Raw genomic sequence first — 27,668 nt, 5'->3', positions numbered from 1 at the left:
CAAACCCCATCCTATGAAGCAGGAATCGTCTTCAATTTACTTTTAAGGAACTGGTCATAGAGCTAGTGAGTAGGATATGGTCATAGAACTAGTGAGTAGAATTGGAACTAAGATGGAATCCAAACTTTCTTGTATATTATGCTGCTTTTTAGCAAAACAATGACAGTCACCTTCCATGTGACAAATTTTCACTATGCATCTAAATGTGAGCAAGGATATGCTGGATTAGTCTCTGCCAGAGTTTCATGGATGGCATTTTTTTATGGCTCTCCAGTTTAATACATGTGCATTTCAATCTTGGGAATACATCTAGACTTAGAACTTAAATGCAACATAGTCCAGCACTGGCCAGATCACTGACACCCCCACGCCCCAGTGTTGTCCACCACTCTTTTTAGTTCATCTTTAGCTCGGGGACAACCAACTTCCTATCTACAACTAAGGGGACAAGAAAAAGCTTCCAGAAGAAATTGAAGGATTCTATCGCAAACAGAAACTTAACTTTTAGTCATTTTCTGGTCCCATCTTATCTGAGCCAACAGGAAAGCGGAATGAAAGGCCTGTGATTCAGCTGCAAGGCAGATGTCTCCCTAGCAGGTCACACCCATTGGTCTCCTGTTCCGGGAAAAGGAAAGACCCAAAGAGAATAGGCTTAACGATTTTTAATGAGGCAACATTGTATCTGTTCTCAAAACTTGGCTTAATGAAGGCAAGAGTTAACAGCTGCTTCATTGATAACTGCTGTCCTCACTGGTTGTTGACCAATCATCGGGAATCGGAAAATACTTTGGAGAAAGATGTAAGGAAAGCTCTAACGATATTGATTTAAATACATAAGGTTGAAAACAAAAGTGCTGATTCCTGCAGATTTTTTGGTTGTAACGTTCTGACATGTCCTGATGGTCAGTTCTGCACTAATATTAATACCTTCTATTCGCTTTCTACTCTCAGGCACGCTCTGCAGGATTCCAGCCCCAACTAAAGTATTCACCTGGCCCCAACTTGTCCTTCCTTGTTCTAGCCCTAAGAACAAAAAGACCTCGCGCTCCCGCTCTATGTACACTCCGCCCTCCCTAGTTCTCCCCTCGCTCCAGTGCTGGGGCCCTTCCGAAGGCGACCTCCAACCATCCCACGAGTCTCCATCTCTCCCCACCTTCTGACCCCCACTCGGGCTCCCTAACTTCCTGTGCGACTCAGTTTCCAAGGTGTGTGCGGGGGCGGGCACCCGGAGGTATGGGGAGTCGCGGGACGGGGCTGGGGGAATGCTGCCGGAGATCCATAAATCTGGGCACTGCCCGGTTAGGTCAGGACGGCTGGGGCAGCCTGGGCCGAGGGTCAAGAGAAGAGCCCTTGTCCAGCACTCCCAAGTTGGCAGCAACGGGTGGTAACCCCGGCGCCCGGGGGTCTGGGAGGGAGGTCTCCGGAGCTCCCGGGGCGGGCCCTGCCGCCTTGCCACTTCCCCATTGGCCCGCGCCGAGCGTCAAAGCTGCGAGTTTTCTGTAACGTGTCCCTCCGCCACAGAATATAGTCCTCCCCTAAAGGGCAACCTGACGGAGGGTTCCGCTCCGCTGCACTTCCTCCCGAAGGTGACTGCGCCCGGCGGGGACGCGGAGGGGCGGGGCCCGGCGAGCGGGGAGCCAGGATTGGGTGCGGGGCGGGGCGGCGGAGGGATTGCGGCGGCCGCAGCGGGGATAACCTTGGGGCTCAGGCGGCCGACTCTTCGCACAGCAGCTCCGCCTCACGAACGTGAAGACCGTTTTGCAGCGGCAGTGCAGCTCGAGCGCGACCGCGCCGGAGGTGAGCGGGGCAGAGGCCGGGGCCGGCGCAGGCTCCCCGGCATCTTGCACCCGGTGGGGTCGGGAGAGAGGAGAGAGACAGCTCGCGCCTAGGGCCTGCTCTTCAGAGCCCCCAGACGCCCAGCTTCTGTTTCTTCCAAAGCCGGCCCTCTCCTGCCCCAATGCTTACTCCCATTCTGGTCCCATCCTCGCCTCCTCGATCTGCTTGCATCATCACCTTCCTTCCAGTATTCCCTCCTCATCGGGTTCCTTCCTCTCCTCCCTCCAGCCCCCGCTCCTCTGTTCGCTTCCTCCCGTGGCCCCTTAATACTATACCATTCCCCCTCCCCGTCTTCAACCTGGCCGTGTCCCCGATTCTGATGCTTTCCTTGTAACCTCTCCTCGAAACCCGTCCTCAGCTCCCTTCCCCCGTGTCGCCTCCATTCAGCGTCGTGTGCTCTTCCCGCGTCCTTGTCCCCCCCTCATGCCTACCCCTTCCCCCATTCATGCTCTGCTTCCGCCCCTCCCCCCTCCATTCTGGTCACGTCCGCTCCTCCGCATCCCTCTCCTCCGCTCTCTGATTCGTTCCGCCTGGGTCCTCGCCCCTCCCCTCCGTCCTGGTCACGTACGCCTGCACCCCCAGCCTCCCGCGTCTCTGCAGCGGATGGGTCCTGGAGCCCCGGGCCCGCGTCCGGCGATCACCCCCCGAATCGCAGTGGTCTGCGGATGGGCAGAGCCGGCTCCCGTGCGGCTGGAGGATGCAGCGGCGGCCCGGGGCGCAGTTGGAAGATTACGTAACCCTCGGCCTTCTTGCTGCACGGGGAGGAGAGGGTGGTTGCCCCTGTGGCGCATTCCTGCTTGAGAGCGCCCCGGATTCGCTGCGCTGGCCCCGAAGGGGTCGCGGGGCTCCCTCCCGCCGCGGCGGGGCTGCACGTAGCGGCCCGGGACCCGCCCCGCCCCTCCGGAGGACCAGCGCAGCCTCGCCTCTGCTTCACCTCGCTGAACATAGGCTCCCCGATCGCAGAACACGGAGGTCTCGGGTGGGTGGGAGCAGGTTATAGGGAGAGTAGAAATACGTCCAGAGCTTGGCGCCACGTACCGCGTTCACTCAGTAAAATCTCTTCTGTGCCAAGCTGTTTTGGGGAGGGGGGATGGCTAGAAAGGTCACAGCCCGCAACACGATGTGATTAGGGAACTAACATAAAAGTTACCAGTGGAAAGTGCTGCGAGGAAGGGACCGCTTCCTGTTGAGTGAGGGATGGGGGGGGCGGTGTGTGGAGAAAGGCCACACAAGGTGGCATCACACACTGGGTTTAAAGCAGAAGAATACCTTCCAATGTGAAGGTTGTTTAAAAGTCCAGTCATGGAAAGGCATTCCTTGACGTTTTATCCGTGGTCTTTAAACCCGGCACATTGATCCTCTCCTGTACACGTGAGTCTGATAGTTAAGGTCCAGGCCTGATGGACGGAAGCATTGGGAAGTTAACAGGCTTTTACATTCGTGTTTGACTCACTGATATACGGAAATGATGGAGGGAATTGAGCCCCAGGACCTCCGTTTCCCATTTGTGAACTGGAAGTAATATTCCCCTGGATCGTTGAAAGGATCGCTTACTTAGACACATACCTACATGTATATATGGTGAATACTCTCTGCACTGCCTAATCTCTAAATGAGATGTCCAGAAGAAATGGCTCCAGATGTATTCTTTGGTCACTGAGCACAATTACTTAAACTGTAATGGAGCGTGAGGGCTCATCTTCTCCATGCCATCCCCAAACACATACTCAGAGTTAATCTTGGGATTAACTATTTAGTCCGGTTTCTAAATACCAGACATCTGGAAACCAGTCCCTTAAGGGATCGTGGTACACAGGGTTTACAAAGTAACTAATAATGTTACCTTGCAGCTCTCCACTTGGGGGGCTCTTTGGGTCTCCCGAGGATCAGGACCTGTAGACAAAGGAAGGCAAGGAGGGGCAGAATTCTAGCAGTTGGTGTTGGGCTGTAAGAGTAGAAACAAACTTGTAACCCCCAAACTGAAATCTGCACACCCTATCCCCACCTGCTCCAGGTGGAGTTCTAGGATTTGCTCAGCCAGGTGGTAAGTGTGAGGATCGGAGGCAGGGACAGTAGTAGCCTCCTCTTGGCAGGACTGAGGGTGTGGCCGCTCCCTGGGGTGCAGAGGATATCCTAGTCAGGACTCCTGCTCTGTGGCATTGTTAGCAAATAATTTACTCTCCTGTTGCCTGAAGATGCTGTTGGGAAATGGAGTGGGGCTGTCCTGAGGGGAAGGGTATGTAACCCATCACCAGGTCTGTGGGAGGGTGGGGGGCCTCTGGGGGGAAGATGACTCAACCTTTCAACTTCTCTGCTTTTGAGAGAATTCTCTTCGTTGGGTGAGTGGGGAACTGCATTGTGGTTTTCGCAGGTTTAAAAAGTCCCTTCTCTCCATTTAGTGAATCAAATAGTGAAGCATGCATTTTCCCCAAGTTAAAAATGGTTTCAGTTAAGTGAAAAATGGTTGTCCAGGTGCCCTAGCTGTCTGTACTGCCCTAAGAGCTTAGGCACAGTGTGGCAGAACCCTGTGCCCTGGTCATGTAGTCTGTGCACCTGCTTTCCTGAGACATGGCAGCCCTTTGTGGGAGGGGGGCTGTCATGGTCATGAATAACGGTGACTGAAAGAATGTCTTTGAACTCGTTCTTGAGTTACTGGACTCAAGTCAAAATAAATGGACATTAGTCTCTTCCTGTCTTAGTATAGCTGCTCTCATTTTAAGCACTGCATTAGGAGTAAATAATTTTAGTGTTGAATTCATAGTTTAACAACAAGCATTATTGGGTCTCTAATAATTTCCCAGTGACTTGGCAAATTTGGTAGCTGGGACTCCAAACAGACCTAGCACCTTGTAGGAGTTGCTTCTGTGCCTTGAATGTTGTGACATTAATGGGGGAGGGGGGGTTCACAGGAAAAACCATTTTATTTCTTAAAGCTGTGTGTGTCTTAATGTTGAGGCAATGAAAGAAATGAGGAAATGCCTTACGAGCTAGAAAGCAGCTCTTAGCATTATCAGCTCACAGTACCCTGGTTCTAATTTACTTTGCTTCAGCTTGTATTAAGGCATGTCAGGATGTGTTGTTTTTGCCAAGAGCTAAGATTGAGCTCAAGGTGGGGGAAGATGACTCATCTGACATTTTCTTTCTGAATCATTCCAAACGTCCACAGTCAAATCTCAGTTAGTTGGCACACCACAAGGATAAGTTGCCCATGTGAGCAGAGTTCTCTTGCAACCTTTCTGAGGATGTTGGGAGATACAGAAGTGATTTACTTGAGAAGAGGTCTTAGAGGAGGGGCGCCTGGCTGGCTCAGTCAGTAGAGCATGTGACTCTTGATTGGGGTCGTGAGTTTGAGACCCACAGAGATTACTTAAAAAAAATTTTTTTAAAAAGTCCTCTAGGACCGTGAGTCATCACTTTTAACCTCAATTCTGGGACAGCTGGGAATAGAGCTAAAGGAAGACTGTTCTTAATACTAGTACACTTTCTGGGAACTTGGATTTTTCACCAAGAGCCAGCCTTAGACTCGATAAATAAATGGCCTGATTGTTTGAGGCTTTCGTTAAAGAAGCTGTTTTGGGAAAGGTGAGCGGGGCTGCCGAGCGAATGGCAGCGTGCAACATCTGGTGGGCCTTTCGGCCTCTCAGCTCAGGAGGGGAGGGTGGCAGGGCCATCAAGTGGTGTGGTGCCCCGCCCCTGCAGTGGTTTGTGCCTGTCTGCACGTAGGAGGGTGAGCCTGGTTGCAGTACCTCCTGCGGCCTCTGAGACTTACCTCCCCCACTTCTGTCCATAGGCAAAGCTTCTGGGGAGCTCTAAGCCGCTCTTTACTGACGCCAGCAAGCTATGTTTGGAAAGTTAGGCAGGGGCCCTGGTGGGGCAGATGCCAAGACCAGCTACGATAGTAGCAGCTTAGCTTAGTCTGAAAAATTCTCTAGAAAGGAGCCCATTCCATCCAAGCCTTTGAAATCAACCTACAGCTAGTATTTCTTGAACTTTAGACAACTGGTGTCTTCCCTGTTTGCAGTGATGAGTGCAAAAGAATTACCCAGTCAGTGAGTTGGTCATGGTACAGGAGAAAAAACCATGGGCATTTTGGAGGAGCCCTGGGAGTTTTGATCTAGTTAGAGGTAGGGAAGTAGAGACTTTTAATATCTGGTATCCCTCTTTTGTTATTACATTAGAAAGCAGATGAATAAATACCACCTATCAGGAGGGTGAACATTTTAAAGCTCTGACAATATTGAATGTTGGCAGAGGTGTGAGAGGCCTAGAACTCACGTCCCTCGTTGGTTGTAAATGGATATAACCGCTTTAGAGAGCAATTTGGCGATATTTGGTAAAATAGAAAATAAATATACCCTGTGACTCAGAAATTCCATATCTGGGTATATGTAGAAGCTCACACTTGCACAAGGAGCCATGTACTAGGAGAGTTGTTACTGCATTGATTCATAGGAGAAAAATTGATTTAATGGGGGGAGGATGGCCAGCCAGTAAGGGAACACATAAATAAATGATCTAGTCATGCAGTGGATCAGGATAGCAGTTCATATGAATTAACTAGATCTACGTCCCCACTGGATAGATCTTAAATGTGCTGAAAAAAGCAAGATGTTTATTTGTACGGTATTCTACTTAGGGCATTTTAGAAAAACAGTATCATAGGGCTCAGCATAGATATCGATACACTTCCATGGATTAGAAGGATACAAAATCCCTGACAATGGTTGTGTGTCAAAGTTCGGGAGGGGCTGTGGAAGGGTTGGAAAATAAACTACAAAATTGTAATGGGTTTTTTTTTTTTTTTTAAGTCTAAAGGAATTCTGGCTAAAGGTTAGTGGTCAGTTCTGGGTGGTAGAAATACAGATGTTAATATTCCTTTTTTTTTTTTTTTCTTTGTTTCAAAGTAAAACAGAATAGAAGCAGACCTGTGAAGGTCACTGTAGGAAGACCAGTGATTCGAACTAGGTCTGTTCTTGGAGAGGTGGCACTGCCCTCCCCCCCCCCCCCCCCCGCTCCCTCCAGCCGTGATGCAGGGCGAGCTCCTGTAAATGCTGGGCTGGAACGCCTCACGTTGTGGAGCCCATCACCGATCCTGGTTGTATGTACCTGACTTTGAAGAGCCTTGAACTACAGAGTCCCCAGTCCCTTGCTGCTTCCAGAGTATGATTATCATGCCCTAAAACACTGCCTCATTATGTTAAGCCTAGTAAGGAGGCATCCTAACACAGGACAACAAAAGCTTCTTCCAAACTTCCTCCTTCAGGCTGAAACCACTTCTCTGCCTGGAGCATCTGTGGTCAAACAAGGGCATCTGAAGGTTCTCTGATTTGGGACTTCTGCCCTGGAGCTGTGGTCCTTGGTGGGGGCGTGGCGGGGGGGCAGGCCCATTTTGTATCTGCTTTTGTGCCCTAGTCACACCCGAGTTTGAAATAGAACCTGAGATTCCTGTTTATAAAGTTGAAGTCCCCTAGGTTTAGCCCCAAATAAATAAAAGCAAGGGAATTTTATTTAAACCTGCAAGTGGGCTCATTTTGTTTTATGTAACCAGGTAAGCTAGACTTTGCTGTCTGTTATCAAGCCTTCTGAGGATAGAAGGGATTTCAGCTAAAAATTGCTTCTCCTCTATACCCCGTTCCATATGCAAATGCACGATATTATTACTCTAGCTGTAGATCAGGATAAATAGCCGTTTGGCGCAGACCTTCCTAGGTTCTGTGGGTGGCCCGGCACCCATTTTGATCTTCTTGTCATAGATTAGGGCCAGTCTTGGGAATTCTGTTGTACCATCATCTCTCTAGAGAGCAGGCTGGCCCGAACACCTCATCTGTTCTGAAGATGAGGGAATTGAAAGGCCTTCATCATGCTGGCTTGGAGCCTTGGAGGTGTAGGTAGCATATTGATACAGAACAGGGAAGACAATTGTGGGCATCGGATGCCATCATGATTGGGGTGCTCTGTGTGCTGAGGTCAGCATCGGAGCAGACTTGGTGCAGAGAGCCCTGGCTGGTTAGAAATTGGCATATGCACAGGGCGCCTGGGTGGCTCAGTTGGTTAAGCGACTGCCTTCGGCTCAGGTCATGATCCTGGAGTCCCGGGATCGAGTCCCATATCGGGCTCCCTGCTGAGCCAGGGAGTCTACTCCCTCTGACCCTCCCCCTCTCATGCTCTCTCTATCTCATTCTCTCTCTCAAATAAATAAAATCTTTAAAAAAAAAAAAAAGAAATTGGCGTATGCACATACAGGCTCATGGGCCAGGTTGGTTTACTAGGGCAGAATGATTTGGGCCTTTGTGAAAGAATCGGTGGAGTGAAGTGTGAATCTGTCTTGGCACAACTTGCCAACAACAGTACTGGCTCCAAGAAGTGGCATGTCGTATTTTTTTATATGATCCCTCGCACTGTGGTTTCTGGAGCGTGGCCAGAGGATTGTGTCTGGCACAGAAGAGGCTCTAGTTCTAGAGAACCAGGAGCTGCTTCAGATAAGAACGGAAAGGTGGGAGTCTGCTCTAAGGCCTCTCCTGGTGTCTCGGTTCTCACAGAGGAGAAATGGCTCTGAGGAAGATTCCACTGCAGGGGCTCAGGCTCAAGAATAAGGTTCCTGTACCTGGACCCAGCATTTGCCACCCTCAGTGGATACACCGGGCTTCCACTGCTGGCTGGAGGTTGGCTCTGCATGTCTGTGCCTCCCGAGGAGGAGGATGCAGTAGTGAGTCAGACTGGCACCGGCTGGGCTACATGTCCTGGCAGGCCGCTGTCCAGATGGCCAGCACGAGGGAGGGGAGCTCTTCCCAGAGGCCCACCCTTTGAAGCCACGGCTCTGGCTGCTGTCCTGGGGCCAGGGGAGAGTCCCAGGATGTTTGAGGAAGAACTGGAGTTAGGTGGTTGGCAGGATGGGCAGTTGGTGCTCAGGAGGAAGAGGCTTCTAGAAGACCTGGGAGACAGGCAGCAGAGCGCTGACCTTTCAGCAAGGGAGGCTCCAGGGCACAGCCTGAGTCAGGAGACCAGTCGGTGACCTGGGGATGAGACCTGAGTTCTCCGGTTTGGTAGAGGTCTTGAAGGGCCTGTTGAGATTTCATAGGAGTCTGGACAAGCAAGCTTTTTTTTTTTTTTGATTGCTGGTGTGTAAATCCACTCAAAATGCCAAATAAATTTTCTTTGTTATTTTTTGCATTTCATAGGCTGGGGTGAGCAAAAATCAGTTTGCAAAACCTCAGATTTCATTTGAGATGGTAAAATAGGGTTATTGTTTGAGTGCAGTATAATTGTATCTGCTAATGGCATCTCCTGGCTTTGGAGACCGTCCTTCTGTACCAGAACATCCTTGTCATAAAGATTTTGCTGTGAAGCTGAGTCCAGACTAAAAACAGGAAAAGAAGTTTGCTGGATTTGGGTGTGTAACTCACAGGTTTTTGGCATAGAATTGTCCTGTGGATTATATTAACTTTTTTTTTTTTCTTTGAGGTTCTGAGTGGATCAAGGTTGGCCTTCTTAAGCCAGTGGAACAGTCTGGCAATGCATTTGTGATCTAGGGCCCGAGATGCGTTACCTCACCTCTGCCACATTTATTTTTATTTTTATTTTTTTTAAAGATTTTTTTTTTATTTATTTGAGAGAGAAAGAATCAGACAGAGCGCATGATGGGGGGAGGGTCAGAGGGAGAAGCAGACTCCCTGCTGAGCGGGGAGCTTGATGCAGGACTCAATCCCGGGACTCCAGAATCATGACCTGAGCTGAAGGCAGTTGCTTAACCAACTGAGCCACCCAGCCTCTGCCACATTTAAGCAGAGTATTCCTGAAGCTTGTAGAGCAGTGGTTGATTAATGAAACTGGAGGCTTCACCTTTGTTTTAATTCCAACTTTTTTACCAGGAAACTTGTAAACATAATCATTTTCGGAAGAGGTACATTTGTGATTTTTCTTAACGCAAAAGTATTTCATATCGGTAAATTTATTAGTAAAGGGAAGAACAAATTTTGCTGTAATCCTACCATCCACATGACATGCTGTTACTATTTGCGTAGATCCACTTCCTGTCTTTTTATTTAGGTTTAATTTAGTATCCTTTCCCTCTAAAAAACCAGGAGCAACCAGGTTCTTAATAGAATAGTGAAATGTTAGTAAACCACAGGCTTAAAGAGAACTTAGAGGGAAGATAATCTGGGTATTTGGGAGGAGATAAGCATTGTAGAGGAGCCAATAAGAACTTACCTGCAAATTTTCCGTGACCAGTTTCTTGGTATTTCCTTGGGAGGTATCTGTGTTTTTCTCTGTAATCTAGCTGAATCCCTAGGAGCAGCTACCACTGGTTACCTGGTTATTAAGGTAATTTTTCCATTGCCACAAAGAACTTCAGTTCCACTCAGCTTCTACCTTGATCCTTGTACAGCTCTGCAGAGCAAACCTTACTCAGCTCCGAGCGGTCTTTGCAAGTGGGGCCAAGTTGCCACTCTGAGCCAAAAAAAGATCATTATGTCACCGGAAGCCCAAGCCCCGAGAACACAAGGTATGACACAATAACCTGTGGGCCCCCGCCAGGCCTTTGCAAGGAAACCCTCATGTCTCAGGTCTAGAGAAGAGGCAGCTGATGATTTTTGTTTTTTTGTTTTGTTTTGTTTTGTTGGCAGCTGATGATTTTTAAGAAGATTGGGGTTTAGTTGCTCCAACCCACTCATTCAGATCTTAATTTGTTCATGACAACAGTCCTCAGACTGGATGATGACTCCACTCGGAGGCCACAGTAGGCCTTTGTGTTCCAGTTGGCTGGGTGTGCCTCCTGGTGCACATCTCTTCAGTCATGTTCCCTTAACAGCCAGTTGTACCTAAGCCCTGCCATGTGCTCTGAAGGCACACGATCCCGGACTGCCTGGAACCCTGGCCACTGAGGCAGTCCCTCCGGGAATTTATAAGTTCTTCAGATTTGGGGAAGGGGAGAAGGAAGGTATAACTTTGATTTTGACCACGAGGCATTAAGATACACTGAAAGGTCATTCGACAGACCCTGGAATACTTCCAAGTACTAGGTGCTAACAGATCTAAAAGCGAATAGGTCATGGAGGAGAGGATCTCCAAACATTTTCGATTTGGTGCCTGGTGTGTATTAGGGAGTTAGGAAATGCACACTGAAAGAACAGTGCATTTGCCACGTGGAATAGTTAGCCAGTATCTTCTGTCCCATTTTTAAAGTTTGAGCTTCTGTAGCTGAAGACTTGTAGCCACCCGTTTTTAGTAGCTGACCGGAGGTTTGCTCACAGCTGGTCACAGAGCTTCTTGGGCTTTTAATCAGAATTCTTGAAGGTACAGAGATGGGTTGAGATGCTTGCTCTACCCAAGCTACCCTAAGAGGCCACAAAGTCAAGGACAGAGGAGGACAAAGAGTAAGAGGGATATTTATGGGGTGCCTTGATTTAGAGCCCTGAGATTTAGGAGGAGCTGGGATACGGCTGAAGAGGGGCTTGTTCTGGAGCCTGGGCTAAAGCCTATAGGCTCAAGGGTTTTAGGAGTAGCCTTTGGTCGGAGAACTTGAGGAAGGAATGGCCTTGTGATGAGGAATGTTGGGTTTCACACTCACATCCTTACCTGGTGGTTCTTCAGACGCTGCCTGGAAGCTTCTTAGGTCTTTGTGATCAGCTAACTAACCGGCTCAGTGAGTTCAGTTGTCAGTCAGTAATGAAGAAAGCAAAGGTCGGGACCAGTTGTCAGGATTGTGACCTGGCCTGGTTAATTACCTGAAACAGATAGTCTTTGCGGTGTACTTGTCAGAAAGGAAATTGGGATGGTGTATCAGAAAATCAGTTGGGAAATCAGTTGGGAAAAGGATTTGGCAAGTCATCTTGACTTCCTTGTGTTGTAACCATCCTGTGAAAATAGCTGTAATGTTTTTAGAACCAGACTGGTGCCATTGGGGTTATCTCTGGTTTTATGCAAATTGGTTTGCACGTCCTAAAGTCCTGCTGACCAAAAGTGGTTGTAGTTTTTAGGTACAGACTCCTGGGGCAAAAGATTCTGCACGTAGGGTTTTGGATCAACTTTGATTTTTGGATCAACTTCCTGTCCAAGGACTGGTTTGTACTGTCAGCGAACTGGGACCTACTCTCCTGCCAGACTGAGTTGAGGAGTGAACTTCGGTGATGCTCCAAGTTAGTGAAAATCTAGGATTCCCGAGCTCAAAGGACTGCCTGGATGGTGGTTGTCTTTACAACCAGGAAAATCACTTTGAGTTTGGGTGGGGATTGTTAAAAACCAGTATGGATGCCCCGCCCTGTAGCAGACATTTATAGCTTTGAGATAGCTTTTCGTACAAAGATCTATATTTGCCAAGGTACTAAACGAGGAGCCAGTTCTTTATATCGCTGGTTATATCACCGGAAGATTGGTTACAACTTTCTTTGGAGGTAGTTCCTTTGGTACTTGTGAAATGTTACTTGTAGGATTAACAGGAAAACTGTCAAGGTAGATACTAGCCCATTGTAAGGGAGGTTGGCTTACAGTGGATACTTGGGAAGTACATGCATTGGGTATGAGGTTTTAAATTATTCTCTGAGGTCTGTTCCGCTTGCTCACAGTCACGTGAACCCTCTGCCCGACTTGAGGAGTGCCCACATGGCCAGAGTGTGACGGGGCTCCCTGTGACTTGTGCACAGTGTGCTTATTGAGTTAATGTGTAAGCAGGAAACAGCCTTCTGTGCGGAGGGGTATATTAACCACCTGGGCCTCTCGGATTGATCACTTTCTCTTCAACTCCCCTGGATCCAGGACCTCAGCCATGTCAAAGCCCCATAGCGATGTCGGCACTGCCTTCATCCAGACCCAGCAGCTGCATGCGGCCATGGCCGACACATTCTTGGAACACATGTGCCGTCTGGACATTGACTCACCACCCATCACGGCCCGGAACACTGGCATCATCTGTACCATCGGTGAGTGGCTGTGGCCCCCCTGCCCCCCCCCCAAAAAAAACATAGGCTTCATAGGACCATGATCTTTTCTCTCCTGAAGAGACAAAAGAAATGTAGCAAACCTGAGTGCTGAGTGAGATGCTACACAGGTTCTTTTGGAAGAAAGAAGTGGCGATAAGGAATCTGCATGCTCTGTGTTTGCTGCTAAAGGCAGAATTTAGATGGTGTCTTCCTTAATAGCACATCTTTTAGGAGCATCTCAGAAATCTAGGGAAGATGTTTTTGATATGCTCCAAGACTCTGTGGTTGGAAAACCGACCAAGCTTTGGGGAGAGCAGAGAGGGCTGGCTAAGTCTTACTTCGGCTTTCCTCGTTAGATGTAGGAGCCTATAGGAGTTGAAGGGAATAGGAAAGGTGTTCCCTTAAATCAAGAAAATGGGTAAACACAGTAACAGCCATCTATATGCTTTTGAAAGAACCTTGAGTGATTTGTAGGAGGAAAATTTAGGGAAAAAGAATATCAAGGATTCTTCAAACTTGAAAGTGTTATTCCTCCTTTGAATAATTAACATTTTGGTTTTAAAAACTTTTTTTCACTAGGCCCAGCTTCCCGATCGGTGGAGATGCTGAAGGAGATGATTAAGTCTGGAATGAACGTGGCTCGTATGAACTTCTCTCATGGAACCCACGAGGTGAGCCTCAGCTGCGTGGTTTGGCCACTGGGGCAGCATGCTGTTCCTTTAGCCACAGTGGATCAAGCAAGAAAGAGTCTGGGGTTTATAGCCATTGCGGAGGCCGTCCTCACTGGCCGGTCCCTACTATCCTTCCCCCATCTCCTGCCATCCCAGCTGGCCAAGTCTCCTTACGTGGAGACGATCTCTTTGGTTATTGGCATGGTTTTCCCACACACCTGTGCTGACAAAAGTGTGCAAGGGTTGGGGTGCCTGGCTGGCTCAGGCAGAGGAGCATGCAACTCTCGATCTCAGGGTTGGGGGTTTGGGTCCACGTTGGGTGTAGAGATGGCTGGGAAGATAAATAAACTTAAAAAAGTGTGGAAGGGTCTACTGGTGAACCCACAGTGCTTGCCATCTCCTACCCCTGGGTCTGCATAACAGTTCCTATTGCAGAGATGAACCAAAAGGTCACCCTGCAGGTGGATTTCTGGCGTAGTTTAGACCCACGATAACTGAGCAAGTCCAGGAGAGGAGTTTCTACCATTGCAAGTTAAGTGCTGAGTCTAATGCACCAACCCCGCTTCATCAACATTGTGTTCCTGGCCTCTCTCTTCCCAGGGGTCCTGGTATATTAAAACCAAGTCAGCACACTTCCCCAGCAGCCTGGTAGGAGTGTATTTGTGCTGAGGCTATGTAGGAGCTGACTTGCCCTGTGGACGGAGGCCTTACCCAGGGACCAGGTGGCAACTCCTGGGACGTGCTCCATCCCTTCTCCTGTTCCCAAACTCATTTAGAGGGAGGAGTGGAGGTTCCTTGAGGGATGGTTCCTTTTAAAACCCATCAGGCTCCATCTTAAGCTGTAGGATTTCATACTGGCATTGATACAGAAGAAATGGCTCAGCCAGACTTTCCCTTCTCTTGACTTCTGATACTTCCTGTTTGGAATAAAGAAAATGCTACCCTGTAAGGACAGGTGGTGAGGGGTTGCCCTCTGGCATTTGGAAACTGCTGTTAAGTTTAGACTAAAAATAAAGCCTCAGGAAGTACAGTCCAAGAAGTTAATTTCTCCTTCTGGAAATGTGAGACTCTCCATCGTGGGTTCCGTAACCTGTGTTTCATAAATAGTCTATGGCCTGGCAGGTGGCTGGCCTCCAAACGTCGTGGCGGCCTGACCAGGTTCACAGGAACTGTGTGCTCAGGTGGTACGTCAGGCAGCTTAAGACACATCAGTGCTGGCATTCTGTAATTTTCCAAAGTCAGGGGCCTTGGCGGGAGTCACCAGGAATTCTTGCAAGTGTTAGCTTAGCCCAAAGAGAGAGCTAAAGATACCAGTGGGGATCGGTTCACCATTGATCCCTGCTGCTGGACCGTGCCAAGGTCTCCTGTGTGCAGCAGAAGAAGCAGAGATAGATTTGAAGATGTTGACCTTTAACTAGGCTTGATGGCCTCTTCCATCCAATCCAGTAAACTAACACTGCCACAGCTCCGAAATGGCAAGGCCATGGGGTTTCTGCTGCACCTGCCTGCGGGGGCGGGGGGCCAGCCCAAGGATTTGGGTGTTTTTAAACTACAAGAGGCGTTTGGAGATACTCTCTGCTTTAATTCTTATTCCCAGATTAGAATTGGGATTTAAAAAAACAAACACACACTCAAGTCCCTCTCCTGGGTTTGAGGTTTTTGACCAGGATAAGGTTGTCTCTGGGATCAGGGGTTTGGAAACTCATCTGAAATTGTTCTGATATTATATCCTGTAACGTAAAAAGTTTGACCGCATGTCAGGGCTCTTCGTAGGCACCTTTGACTAGTGGCTGCAACATGCTTTCCCAGCTCTTCACAGTTTTTTAAGTGCTCTTCTAAGCAGAGCATTGAAATTGTTCTCTCTCGCTCACTCTGACAGAGGGACATCTGTCTGCATCTGCTCTTTTCTTCCAGCTTTGCCCACCGCGGTGCCCCTGGCCACATTGGGCAGTTCAGGTGAACAAGATGCTTTCTTACTGAACGTGTGGCCCTAGAGATACTGACTTTGAAATGACCTAAATTTAGAACCTTCCACAAGGACAGTATTGATTGATGGAATTCTTTACCACTTGGTAGCATCCAACAAAACCACAGCCATAGTGGGAGACTGTAGTGTAGTACACCTCCCAGAAATATCCCCAGAGATGCCAGTAGAGAGGATTTGAATAATGTAAGACCTAATAATCTCATTGGTGTCTGTACAGTAGATGATTTTATGTCCTCCAAGAACAAAAACACATGTTTATTTAAAATGCTTATGATTATAAAATTTATCAGGTCACCAAAAACCCTCAAGTTCCATAAAATGGAAATTATAGAGACCATATTCTCAGGCATTTTTTTTTTTTTAATGGAAATTTAGGTCTCACCATAATCAAGAAAACTTACAGGGGCATGGGCACCTGGGTGGCTCAGTGGATTAAGCCTTCGACTCTTGATTCTGGCTCAGGTCATGATCTCAGGGTTGTGCTGAGTGTGGAGCCTGCTTAGGATTCTCTCTCTCCCCTCCCTCTGTCCCACCCCCCACCCCAAAAAGAGAAAAAGGAAAAAAGAAAACTTACAGACTTAAATGTACTTACCAGAAAGCAAAAGTCTTAATGAAATAAATGAAATACTTTTATTTTATTTTTTTTTTAAATAATTTTTCATTCTTTTTTTTAAAGGTTTTATTTATTTATTTTGACAGAGAGAGATAGAGAGAGAGAGAGAGAGAGACAGCGAGAGATGGAACACAAGCAGGGGGAGTGGGAGAGGGAGAAGCAGGCTTCCCGCCCAGCAGGGAGCCCGATGCGGGGCTCGATCCCAGGACCCTGGGATCATGACCTGAGCCGAAGGCAGACGCTTAACGACTGAGCCACCCAGGCGCCCCTAAATGAAATACTTTTAAATACTAGGAACCAAATAACCTAAAAGGGATGAAGGAAAAGCATTGATTTAAAAGCATAACTTGATGAAACAAAATAAATTTGACAAACCAAAAAATCCCTGTAAAACAGAAACTTTCAGAAAGCCTGGTCAAGTCTAAGGACTTCATGGATTCTTCTACCCGTCACATGAGCTCTGAGGAAAAGGCATTTGACAACGTGAAACACCCATTCCTTCAAAAAATAAATTATCTCTATATTCTAGTTTATCTCTGTAGTTGGTTATGGCAGTGTTCTAAAGTTTCTAAGATTGGCCCTAGAGTGAGTGAGTGCTGTAGAAGAAGGGGGCAGAAGCCAAAGAGTTTGAAATGATCAGGTAGAGGGTGCTCGGTGACTGGCTGACCCTGATGCTAGACACAGCAGGTGGTCTAGAACATCACAGGCCTTTCCTGAGGGATCCTCTCAGCTCCGGTGCTGGATCCTTGTGTGGGAGCACCCCTGTCATCTTCCTACCTTTCCCTCAGTACCATGCAGAGACCATCAAGAACGTGCGCACCGCCACGGAAAGCTTTGCTTCCGACCCCATTCTCTACCGGCCGGTTGCCGTGGCCCTGGACACCAAAGGACCCGAGATCCGAACTGGGCTCATCAAGGGCGTGAGTATCACGGGGAGCAGCGAGAGGGAGGGCACAGGGGCAGCAGGCTCCAGAGAGCCATCCTCCGCAGTCTGTGCCCTGCTCAGAGGCTGTGTTCCTCAGGGTTCGGATCTAGATCTAGATGTGAGAGTTCTGTTCATCATGTTCTGTCAAAAAGGTTGATTTGGTGTACTTTGCTAAGACGCGATAGAGTGAGGAGCTTTTTACTCTAAAAACCTACTTCCCAAGTCTGTCTGTGTCGCTTTTCCCCCTATCATTTACATAGCGTGACTAAAACATTGTAGGTTTTCCTTGGGTGACTTCCTTGAGGTAAGTTTGAGAATATGATCATTGATTCGCAAAGCCAGAAGCTTTCTTGTTACTTCTGGTGGAGATTGAGCATTTTTCCCTGGAAGGAAGGGCTTTTCTTTGGACTCACGGCTTACTCTCTGGTCTGTAGAGTGGCACTGCGGAGGTAGAGCTGAAGAAAGGGGCCACGCTCAAGATCACTCTGGACAATGCCTACATGGACAAATGTGACGAGAACATCCTGTGGCTGGACTACAAGAACATCTGCAAGGTGGTGGAAGTGGGCAGCAAGATCTATGTGGATGATGGGCTTATCTCTCTGCAGGTGAAGCAGAAAGGTAGGTACAGGAGGCGGCATCTCATTCTCTAGAACCATCTCTAAATTCCCCTTGACCCAAGGATGATGGGAAGTTTGTTTGGCTGACAGCAAGAAGTCTATTTATTCGCAGGAATTCCTTTTCTGATTCCTTGTCCTTTATTTTCTTCTATTTTTATTATTTTTTTAAGATTTTATATATTGGACAGAGAGAGACACAGCGAGAGAGGGAACATAAGCAGGGGAATTGGAGAGGGAGAAGCAGGCTTCCCGCCGAGCAGGGAGCCCGAGACGGGGCTCGATCCCAAGACCCTGGGATCAGGACCTGAGCCGAAGGCAGACACTTAACGACTGAGCCACCCAGGCACCCCTGATTCCTTGTCCTTTAAAACAGACTTCAGTCCAACTTTATCGAGTGCTCGGGGAGCATACGAGAAGATGTCTTTTTTTATCCATTCTCACTGTTTCTGCCTTTCTGCTTTCCTTCCTCCATCCCTCAGTGTGATAGGTGCAGGAGTACCTGGGAATGATAGCTAATATCTAAGCATTTTACGTGGTAACTTGTTTAAATTTTAAAACAACCTCATGAGCAGGTATTATCCTGATTTAACAGGTGGGGAAACAGGCACAGACAGGTTAGTTGACTTGCCCAAGATTATACAGTTAGTGAGTTGGGATCAGAATTCTGGACATACGACTCCAGTGCCCACAACGTGCCTCATTCCAGTTCATTCTACCGGGGGAGCCTGCTTCCGCTTGGACATTGTGCCCTCATTGCTCCCTCCCCAACCCCCGATTTCACATAGGTGCTGACTTCCTGGTGACGGAGGTGGAGAACGGTGGCTCCTTGGGGAGCAAGAAGGGTGTGAACCTCCCCGGGGCTGCTGTGGACTTGCCTGCTGTGTCAGAAAAGGACATCCAGGATCTGAAATTTGGGGTAGAACAGGATGTAGATATGGTGTTTGCATCTTTCATCCGCAAGGCCTCAGATGTCCATGAAGTCAGGAAGGTCCTGGGAGAGAAAGGGAAGAACATCAAGATAATCAGCAAAATTGAGAATCATGAGGGAGTTCGGAGGTGAGTGCCCCTCTCTGTCCCCTGGCCCTGCTTTCCAAAAAGCAGACTGTATCCCGTGAATACCCAGTTCCCAAACCTGGCGACCTGCCCATCCGACTACAGACTCCCTAGTTGAGGCCAGACCCACTGAGTCCAAATATCTGAAGAAGGGGAGTGGAAGGCATTGGTATTTTTATTTATTTCATTTTATTTTTGTTTTTTAAAGATTTTATTTATTTGACAGAGAGCGAGAGAGGGAACAGAAGCTGGGGGAGTGGGAGAGGGAGAAGCAGGCTTCCCGTGGAGCCGGGAGCCCGATGCGGGGCTCGATCCCAGAACCCTGGGATCATGACCTGAGCCGAAGGCAGACGCTTAACGACTGGGCCACCCAGGCGCCCCTCATTTTTTTTTTTTCTTTAAAGTTTATTTAATCTCTACACCTGATGTGGGGCTCGAACCTGTGACCCTGAGACCAAGAGTTGCACGTTCTTCCTACTGAGCCAGCCAGGGGCCCCAAGGCATTGGTATTTTAAAAAACAAAAAAACAAAAACAGCATATATATCTTCCCAGGTGATTGGCATGCTGATGCTCCCCAGTGGTGATTGACATTGTTCCATAGGCCCAGGGACCAATGTTGGAGTGGACGGGGTCACTGCTTATAGGATCATGCTGTTCTCCTGATCAGGAGTGCTACTTTGCTGGAATAAGGGGACATTGCCCCCCAAACCCCACCTCCACCACCATTTTTCCCAATGGAAGATGGCAGGCTCTTTTGGCCCCTCACTTGGGACATCTGTGGAAGCTCCTTGTGTCCTTGTCTTCATGTAGAAAGCAGCTGGCCTGATGACTGGGCTGGCTCTGGCATGTGATCAGCTTCCTGGAGGAAAGCATGTGCCTCCTCCGGTGTGCCTGGGCCCAGCTCCACTTCACCACCTCCCCAGTGTTCCCAGTTAGAGCCAGTGAGTACGGCCAGCTAGGTGACACCTCTTTCTCTCCAGCTCCCTACTAGGAACATAAGTCAGCACAGCTAAAACCGTAGACCTACTTGTGTGATTTAGGCGCGTACTTGGGGAGGGCGGGAGGAGCGGCCCAGTGTTTGACCTTGCCATTCTTAGCTCTGTGTAGATGTCCTTTGTACCAGGCAATGTGGAGTGCTCCTCCTGCCGTCCTGATAAACCGTGGGTGCCTGCTGACCTTGGCTGCAGGCCAGGCAAAGCCACATGTCCTCTTGCCTTCAGCAGGTGGGAGGGGGCTGCCTCAAGGAGCAGCCCTCAGGTATCCTTGGCTGGAAGGCCACAGACCTTTGTATCAGGAGTATTCAGCTGGCCTTGTGTTCTCTTTCTGCTTTGGAAGTGCTGGCTGGAGTGCTGATGGTAGAGAGATGCCCTAAGAGGGGCCTCATGAGATGCAGATGGAAAGGAAGAAACCTTGTCCTCTCCCCAGCCCCTTCAGTGAAGTCCCCATCCTAGCACTAAAGAAGGTCAGCAAACAGAACCGTTAGCCCGCCTTGGGAGATGAAGGTAGCTGGAACACCCTGTCACCTGCACACCCAGGAGGGAGGTCATGGACGGCTGTCCTGGTGAAGGGCTGCTAAGTCAGAGAATGCAGGAGAACCTCCTGAGCATCACTGCACTTGTGGCCTTGTTCCATAGAGCCTCTCTTTCTACCCCCTCTGGCAGGTTTGATGAGATCCTGGAAGCCAGCGATGGCATCATGGTGGCTCGTGGTGATCTAGGCATTGAGATTCCCGCAGAGAAGGTCTTCCTTGCTCAGAAGATGATGATTGGGCGGTGCAACCGAGTCGGGAAGCCTGTCATCTGTGCAACGCAGGCATGTGCCTCTCCCCATGCTCACACGCTCGTGGGGGGAGGGGGGGTGGCGGGTCCCTTCCCAGCATCTCACCCCCACCTCTCAAACATGCGCACCCTCCCTTCCCCTCATGCATGTACACAAAGCCATACTCTGTGCACAGACACACTCCCCAGGGAGTCAGGGTGTAGTCCTTCCTCTCTGAAGACTGCCCCGGCCACATCTCACTATGCTCTGTCCCCTCCCAGATGTTGGAGAGCATGATCAAGAAGCCCCGTCCCACCCGGGCTGAAGGCAGCGATGTGGCCAATGCGGTCTTGGATGGAGCAGACTGCATCATGCTGTCTGGAGAGACAGCCAAAGGGGACTACCCACTTGAGGCGGTTCGCATGCAGCACCTGGTGAGTTCTCGGGCCTCCCCATGTCCGCGGTCCACGGGCCGGGCCGGGGTGGAGGCAAGCTTCTGTACAGAGCGACACCTTTTGGGCTTCTGCGCCCACAACCTCTTATGATCCTCTGAGTCACAACAGGAGTGAGGAAGTGTGTGCTGGGGGGAGAGGAGTGTCTTGGTTTTTTTTCTCTTCTGCCTTTCCTGCCCACACTCCCTCCTGTTTCCTCCGGTTCTGGAGGCATTCTCCATCTGTCATGACAGAGTTCACTTCCGGCTTCAAGGCTGTGAATCCCTTTCTCCGGACAGCCCAGAGGACCCGAGTACCTCTGCCCTGTTCTGGGAAAGGCCCTGGGCTCTTCCCAGCCAACCTGTTTGGTTTTTGTTTGGTTCCCCACCTGTCCCACATCAGCTGCCTCCCCCGGGGGCCCCTAGGCCCGCACCGGAAGCTGTTGCGTGTGCTGAGGTGACTTAGCTGGCCTTGCATGGCGCCGGCAGCAGGGCCTGCTTTGCTGAGCTGCTGCACTCGCCTCAGGCTGAAAGGTGGGGTTTAGTGACTGGCAGTAAGTCCACAAGTCGGGACAGCTGGAGAGAGACTGAGCCTACTGGGTCTGGCGTGAGAGAATCCAGAAGGGTCCATGGCCACGTCCCACTGCCTGGCTCCTTCTCAGCTCCTTGGCCCTGTCTGGTCCTGCTCTCGACTCACTGAAGAGTTAACCCAGGGTTCAGTTACCAGGGCTCCTGAGGCCTGGGAGATGGAGTGCTGCAAATTCACTTTCTCACAATAGTCCAGTGTCAGTGCTTATAACGTGTGTGAGCTCAGCAGACTCGCCTCAGATCCTGAAGTGGTTTTTCTTTGAACTTCCAATTCTTTTCCCATCAGCAAAGGATCCCTGTGCCCTTTGTGTGACGCCCCCTCCCCTGCACTCCCCCAAATGTAAACACACCCCCCCAACAAAGATCTCTTCCTTTCCTCCTCCACTTTCTGTGTGTCCAGTTATTAGGCTGTGTAGATTGATGTAATCTTTGTACCCTCTGCATGATCGATGTCACCCCGACTCACCGAGGAGGATTACGTGGTGATAAAGCCTCAGTTTGAACCCAGATCTGCTGGCTCCAGAGCCACTGTTCTCCTGTAACAAAGTGCTTTGTCTAGCGGGAGATGAGGCTAGGTCTCCAGCAGGGGCCTGTACTAAGAATCATGCTCTCGCCTCTGAACTGTTGTTTTTTCCATACCCCAGTCTTTCTTCTGAACAGACACCTTAGAGAGAACCACAGGGCTTGGATGGCCCTGCTCAGAAGATAAGTGATGGGCCCTGGGCTAGGCGGTGCAGGCCTCTCCTTTCCACGCCCCCAGTTAACACTGGCCAAGAGCTTCCCTTAACGGTTCACTGCTTTCTCTTGTGTCTAACTGAGGCAATTAACCACCCATGACTAAGGGCTAGGCAGCATCAGGTATGGTTCTATTTCCTGTTCACGTCTCCTGTCCTTTGGACTGCATGCCCTCCCTTAGAGAAAGAAAACCTTTAACCTAGTAAATCCTGCCATGTACCTGCTTCTACTGTCAAGTTAATGAGAATGTTCTTACTGATTCTCCCTGCACCCCTCATCCTCCAAGATGCTGGTGATTGCATTATAATGTTCTGAAGCTTACATTTTCTTTCTAATCCTTGATGTTATCTGAGCAGGTGGCCTGTGAATAACTGAATGGCTTTCTCATGACTGTGGTAATCCTTACACTTTTAATCAAATGTCCTGTTAACACTCACCTGTGTGCTTCCACAGGCATCTGTCCCTTCACATGGCTGTTCCGCGTGCCCCTCACCAATCTGCCATTTTCCCCACCTTTGTGTTTGGACCACGGTTAAGCTGTGTGGCTTTGGCTTCGTCTGACCCCAGCTTTCTGGCGCTGCTTGGCGTGTTCCCGTGGCGGGCCATTGGAAAGGCTGGTAGCAGTCCCATGCCTGAAGCCAAGCAAGTGTTCCACGTGTGCCTGGAAGCCAGGCGCCGAGCCCTGCGGTAACCAGACAGCCATGTGAGGAGAGAGGGCCTGTTCCTTCCTGTGAGCTGTGGAATGAGGCAGCATGGTCAGGTCCTGCCAGGGAGTGGTGTGGGTCCAGCCGGGGCATGTTTCCATGCCGAGGTGCTAGAGCCTGCCGCCATGTTGTCTCCCTCCACCCCTACCCCCAATCAAAAAATCCTTCCAGAATGGAAGAACCAATTTTCCCTCTGTGGGAGGGGAAGCAGTAGCAGTCGATGCTGGAAATTCTCTTCCCATCCCTGAGACTTGGGCTTTCCTCACGCTGCCTCTTTGCATCTGCATGAAGGACAGATTTAGCCAATTAACCTAAGTTTACCTTCCTCCGATTAATTCCCCGTTCTGTCTTTCCATGTGTTGTCTCTCTTGTTTCTTCCCTCCTCCTTCCCTCTCCCTCGCCTCTCCTCCCCCCTACACCTTACAGATAGCTCGTGAGGCTGAGGCAGCCATGTTCCACCGCAAGCTGTTTGAAGAACTTGTGCGAGGCTCAAGCCACTCCACAGACCTCATGGAAGCCATGGCCATGGGCAGCGTGGAGGCTTCTTATAAATGTTTAGCAGCAGCTTTGATAGTTCTGACGGAGTCTGGCAGGTAGGGCCCCAAGGGCAGGTAACTCCGCAGGATAACCAGCCTCTTGCTCCAGCTGATCTAGAAGGCAGCTAGGGCCCTGCAGCTGCGGCCTGGGCTCCAATCCTCTTCTCGTCTGCAGGAAGACAGCCAGGGAGGTCAGGGCAGGGCACGACCAAAAAAGGGCCTTTGGCTCAGTAGGTGCAGTGGATGTCACTGGCCGCTGGTGAAGGGCTTGTTCCTATGAGTCTGGATCTTGCTCAGCTCAGCACCTCTGGTGGTTGGCCTTCTCTTGGCCTCACATCCAGGGACACGTTCCTCACCAGCTGTCTGGGCGACTCTTCCCCCCCTCCCCGTCCACCGTGATGCGGCTCTGACAAAGCTCTGTCCCCCTCCTGTCCCTCTGGACGGATATCGCCCCCTACTAGATTGCCCGTGAGGCAGAGGCCGCCATCTACCACTTGCAATTATTTGAGGAACTCCGCCGCCTGGCGCCCATTACCAACGACCCCACAGAAGCTGCCGCCGTGGGCGCCGTGGAGGCCTCCTTCAAGTGCTGCAGTGGGGCCATAATCGTCCTCACCAAGTCTGGCAGGTAGGAGGTGGCGGCGGCTCCCCAGGGATGCCCTGCTCTGGGGCACCTTCCTTAGGTGTCCTGAGAGCGGTGCATTGAACAGGGCTCGGATGGCGCTGAGCCCAGGTAAGACCTGTCTGCCTGCCCCCTGGGCCGGGAGGACTCCAGACAGCGCCCACCGGTGGTGTCGGGGCATTTGCATCCAAAGCAAGTTTACGTCCTCAAGATAAACTAGAGAATTACAGAACTACAGATAGACCGATTACAGATGCTTATTTGATTATTTACCAGCTAATCTTTTTAAAAAGTAAAAGGTGGCCAGTTCTGTTCATTCCAGCTACTATGTGCTCTTTAAAAGTTCCGTTTGGAAAATCAGTGTTGTCCACCGACATGCTGTTTGGTTGGTGCACCTGTCCCTGTCTGTCTTTGGGCCCCAAAGGCAAGTGGGTTGAGGACCAGGAAAGGTCACCATGTTGTCTCGCGGGCACTCTGGTGCTGTGCAACCAAGCTGAGGCCTGTGCTTGGCCTTAGACTTAGACTTGGGATCTCTTTGTAGTCCGGCCTTGGAGTTAGCCTCTGTCACTGCCCCCGTCTGGGAGTGTGCTCCTCATGACTGGCCCTGTGCACCGAGGCACGGCCAGTGGGGCTGCCTGTAGGACCAGGGCATGAGATCTGTGCAGATTGCTGCAGCAGAGGGCTCAGGACAAACAGCTCCTGCCATCAGAGTTGACCTTTGTGGAAAGGTCCAGCCTTTGCTCTTTGGCTATTTTTAGTGCCAGTCTTCTGGGATTTCACTCTCGCAAGTCCCGACTTCACCAGTTGCTTCCCTCTGAAAGCCTTGTATGGGGCCAGGCCTTTAACGGGGCATTCTCTGCTGTGCTGTGGCTTAAGTTTCCCTGACACCTGTTGAGTGTTCTTAGAGCTTGCCTTCTGAGGCCCAGGGCCTCCTCTAAGCAAGCCCCTCCCCAACTCCCCAGACACATCTACAACCAGAAGGGTAATGTCTGTGTTCAAGGAAGCATCTGGCGCTGGGGCTCCAAGGGGCCCCCTACCCTCCAGAGGGGCCTTCGCAGGCAGAGCCTCCCACACTAACCTTCCCATCTCCTGGTCTTTCCTCCTGGGTAACACCCAGATTTCGAAGCCTTGCTCAGAAATACTCAGGTTTGGCTCTCGAGCCCAGTTGCTGGGACTGCTTCAGGGATGTGGGGGCCCTGTGGGCTGGGGAGAGGGCACAGCAGGAGAGAAGGCTTGCGTTGTAGATTCCCGGGGGGGGCTGGTGGGCTGTGCTCCTGTTCTTTGCAGATGTCAAAGAGTCAGGTGCTATTCACATGCTGCTTGGCTTGTAGCTGTTGCTGGCAGCAGGAGGAATGGGTGCAGGTGAGATTGGGCAGGGCTGTATCTGTGCCAGGATGGAAAAGTTCAGAGGAGGGGGTTCTGCCAACTACGGGCCATGTTGGGTGAATGGGTGAGACTCACCATGCTGGGTCGGTATGATCCTGGGGCCTTGGGCTGTGGGGAGGGGAGGAAGGCAGTTGGGTAGTGTGGCATAAGAAGAGTCGTCTTCTATTCCTTGGAAGGTAGAGGACAAGGGGCTGCCCTGGCATCGGGAGCACATGCTAAAATGGCCAGGGTCTCATACTGGCAGAGTGAGTTGGATTTAGAGGGTGAGCTGGTGCTGAAGGCCCTGCGGGGTATCCTGGGAGGCTCTGGAACACTGTTTAATGGTCTCCTCTGCCCGTCCATCATCCCATCTCAGGTCTGCTCACCAGGTGGCTAGATACCGCCCCCGCGCCCCCATCATTGCTGTGACCCGGAATCACCAAACTGCTCGCCAGGCCCACCTGTACCGCGGCATCTTTCCTGTGGTGTGTAAGGACCCAGTGCAGGAGGCCTGGGCTGAGGATGTGGACCTCCGGGTGAACTTGGCCATGAATGTCGGTGCGTGGCTGGGAGCAAGGGCTAGAGCTTGGAGGGGTGGGAACAGTGTTTGAGCACTGGTCTCCTTAGGATCCTCTAGAAGGGGGAACACGCTGACCTTAGGCTGTGCAGGAGTCCTCGCTGTCATCCCTGGGAGTGTTCTCTGAATCCTCCTTCCCGTTCCCTGAAGTTCTGGGCTGAGCTGCCCACTTCTCTCCTCTCTGTCTTCCAGTTTGGGGCTCAAAGCAGACTCCTGGATAGTCAGGGGTGTCCATTCTTGGGCATCTGCTCATTACTGAGAGTTAAAAACAGAAAATTAGCCATAGCTTCTACACCGTGGGGTGCCATACACACAGATGATGTACTCGTGGCCTTTGTCCCTGATAAAGTAGGATGTCAGTGGAGGAGAGGAAGCACTCTACTCTCTAGAGTGTAAAATGAGTGATGTCCAAAGGTCCCTGGCACCTCTGCCATTTGATTGATCAGGAAGTATCAGGGCAGGGCCTCCCCCGTCCCGGTTGCCTGGGCTGGGAGGCTTGCGCCACCTTGTGGTGTAAGGCAGTAATGGCCCGTCAGCCCAGCTCGCTGCCTCCCGTGGGCAGTCGGCTAGGTGCGCACCTGCCTGGCTCGGCTTTTACTCACCAACCTTTCTTCTCTTCCTTCAGGCAAGGCCCGAGGGTTCTTCAAGAAGGGCGATGTGGTCATTGTGCTGACCGGGTGGCGCCCTGGCTCCGGCTTCACCAACACCATGCGTGTCGTGCCTGTGCCGTGATGGGCCCCAGAGCCCCTCCTCCTCCAGCCCCTGGCCCATCCCCTTTCCCCAATCCATCCATTAGGCCAGCAATGCTTGTAGTGCTCACTTGGGGGCTGTCACGTGGCACTGGTGGGCTGGGATGCCAGGGAAGATTAATGCCTCTGTAAAACATGACTGTTTTTTAGGACCCTGTTCGGGTGAGGTGACCCAGAGCTGGGTTGCACATCATGTGACCTCACCCAAGCAAGGGACAAAGGAAGCCTGCAGTACTGGAAGCCCCAGAGCTTAACATGGAGGGCAAAAGCTCCTGCTTATCGTCCTTTGCCTACTCCATTCGGTACCTATAGAAAACGGATACCCAGAGAACTCCCAACCCTGGCCTGCGGTCAAGAGACTGCCAGCAAGAGTAGCAGCATAGGGCACCGGTTCCAGTTTAAGGAGACTGGCTCAGGCCCTCACTTGCTTCTCCACCCCCCTCAGGCTCCCCCACTCCCACCTTGTGTGCGTTGTGCACTTATGTTCCTACACTCAGCTGTCGCTGCAGGCAAACACTCCACTCTCCACCCTCCATTTTCCCCACTGCTGCAGCCGCCCCCAGGCCTGTTGCTATAGAGCCTACCTGTGTGTCAATAAACAGCTGAAGCACCCGTTTCCTCGCTTTTCTGATGGCTTTTCTGATGGGGGGGTGGGGGGTGAATCCTACCCTCCGAGTAGGGTGAAGGTGGCAAGACCCTTGCGCCTCCTGGTGGTCGCGCCTGTGTGGTGACCCAGGCCACCTGCAACCCGTCCTCCGCGGGGTGCAGAGGTGCTGGGAAAACGGGAGCTGTCTTGAGGAGATAGGTTATCCCTTCATCACCCTCAGGAGGTGGTAGCCGGGTCTCTAAAAGCTGCAGCTGGGACATTGGCTTATTTGGACCAAAGAGGAGAGGGCAGCAACGAGGCCCCCTCCCTCCTGCTCTGGTCGGGTAGGTCTAATGCAGCAGAGGACCGTAATGTAAGGGCGTTGTAGGAGAACAC

General features: G+C 50.7%; 1 protein-coding gene and 1 long non-coding RNA gene across 4 annotated transcripts; one reads left to right on the top strand and one right to left on the bottom strand.

Moving 5' to 3' along the window:
* Window positions 1–136: 136 nt before the first annotated feature.
* Window positions 137–3,945, bottom strand: LOC141370028 (uncharacterized). The gene is made up of 3 exons (XR_012373703.1): window positions 3,842–3,945; window positions 3,680–3,729; window positions 137–615 (listed from the first exon to the last, which is right to left on the bottom strand). It is a non-coding gene; the product is annotated as an uncharacterized lncRNA (long non-coding RNA).
* On the top strand, window positions 1,639–27,302 carry PKM (pyruvate kinase M1/2). 3 transcript variants are annotated; one of them, XM_025883981.2, is made up of 11 exons: window positions 1,639–1,797; window positions 12,589–12,752; window positions 13,332–13,423; window positions 16,812–16,943; window positions 17,383–17,569; window positions 18,354–18,624; window positions 20,284–20,434; window positions 20,662–20,814; window positions 23,835–24,001; window positions 25,737–25,918; window positions 26,563–27,302. In XM_025883981.2, the coding sequence occupies exons 2-11, from the start codon at window positions 12,599–12,601 to the stop codon at window positions 26,667–26,669; spliced, it is 1,596 nt and encodes a 531-aa protein (XP_025739766.1). In that variant the 5' UTR covers window positions 1,639–1,797; window positions 12,589–12,598; the 3' UTR covers window positions 26,670–27,302. The 3 variants fall into 3 exon arrangements, with proteins under 3 accessions (XP_025739766.1, XP_025739767.1, XP_025739765.1); XM_025883982.2 differs by lacking the exons at window positions 1,639–1,797; window positions 13,332–13,423 and adding an exon at window positions 10,291–10,339; XM_025883980.1 differs by lacking the exons at window positions 1,639–1,797; window positions 23,835–24,001 and adding an exon at window positions 23,264–23,430.
* Window positions 27,303–27,668: the final 366 nt, after the last annotated feature.

This window comes from Callorhinus ursinus, unplaced genomic scaffold (assembly GCF_003265705.2).
Source record: "Callorhinus ursinus isolate GAN/ISIS: 27379988/994484 unplaced genomic scaffold, GSC_fseal_2.0 scaffold25, whole genome shotgun sequence".
NCBI lineage: Eukaryota > Metazoa > Chordata > Mammalia > Carnivora > Otariidae > Callorhinus > Callorhinus ursinus.
Note: the sequence above shows the minus strand (reverse complement) of the source record. Positions and strands in the feature narration are given on the sequence as shown.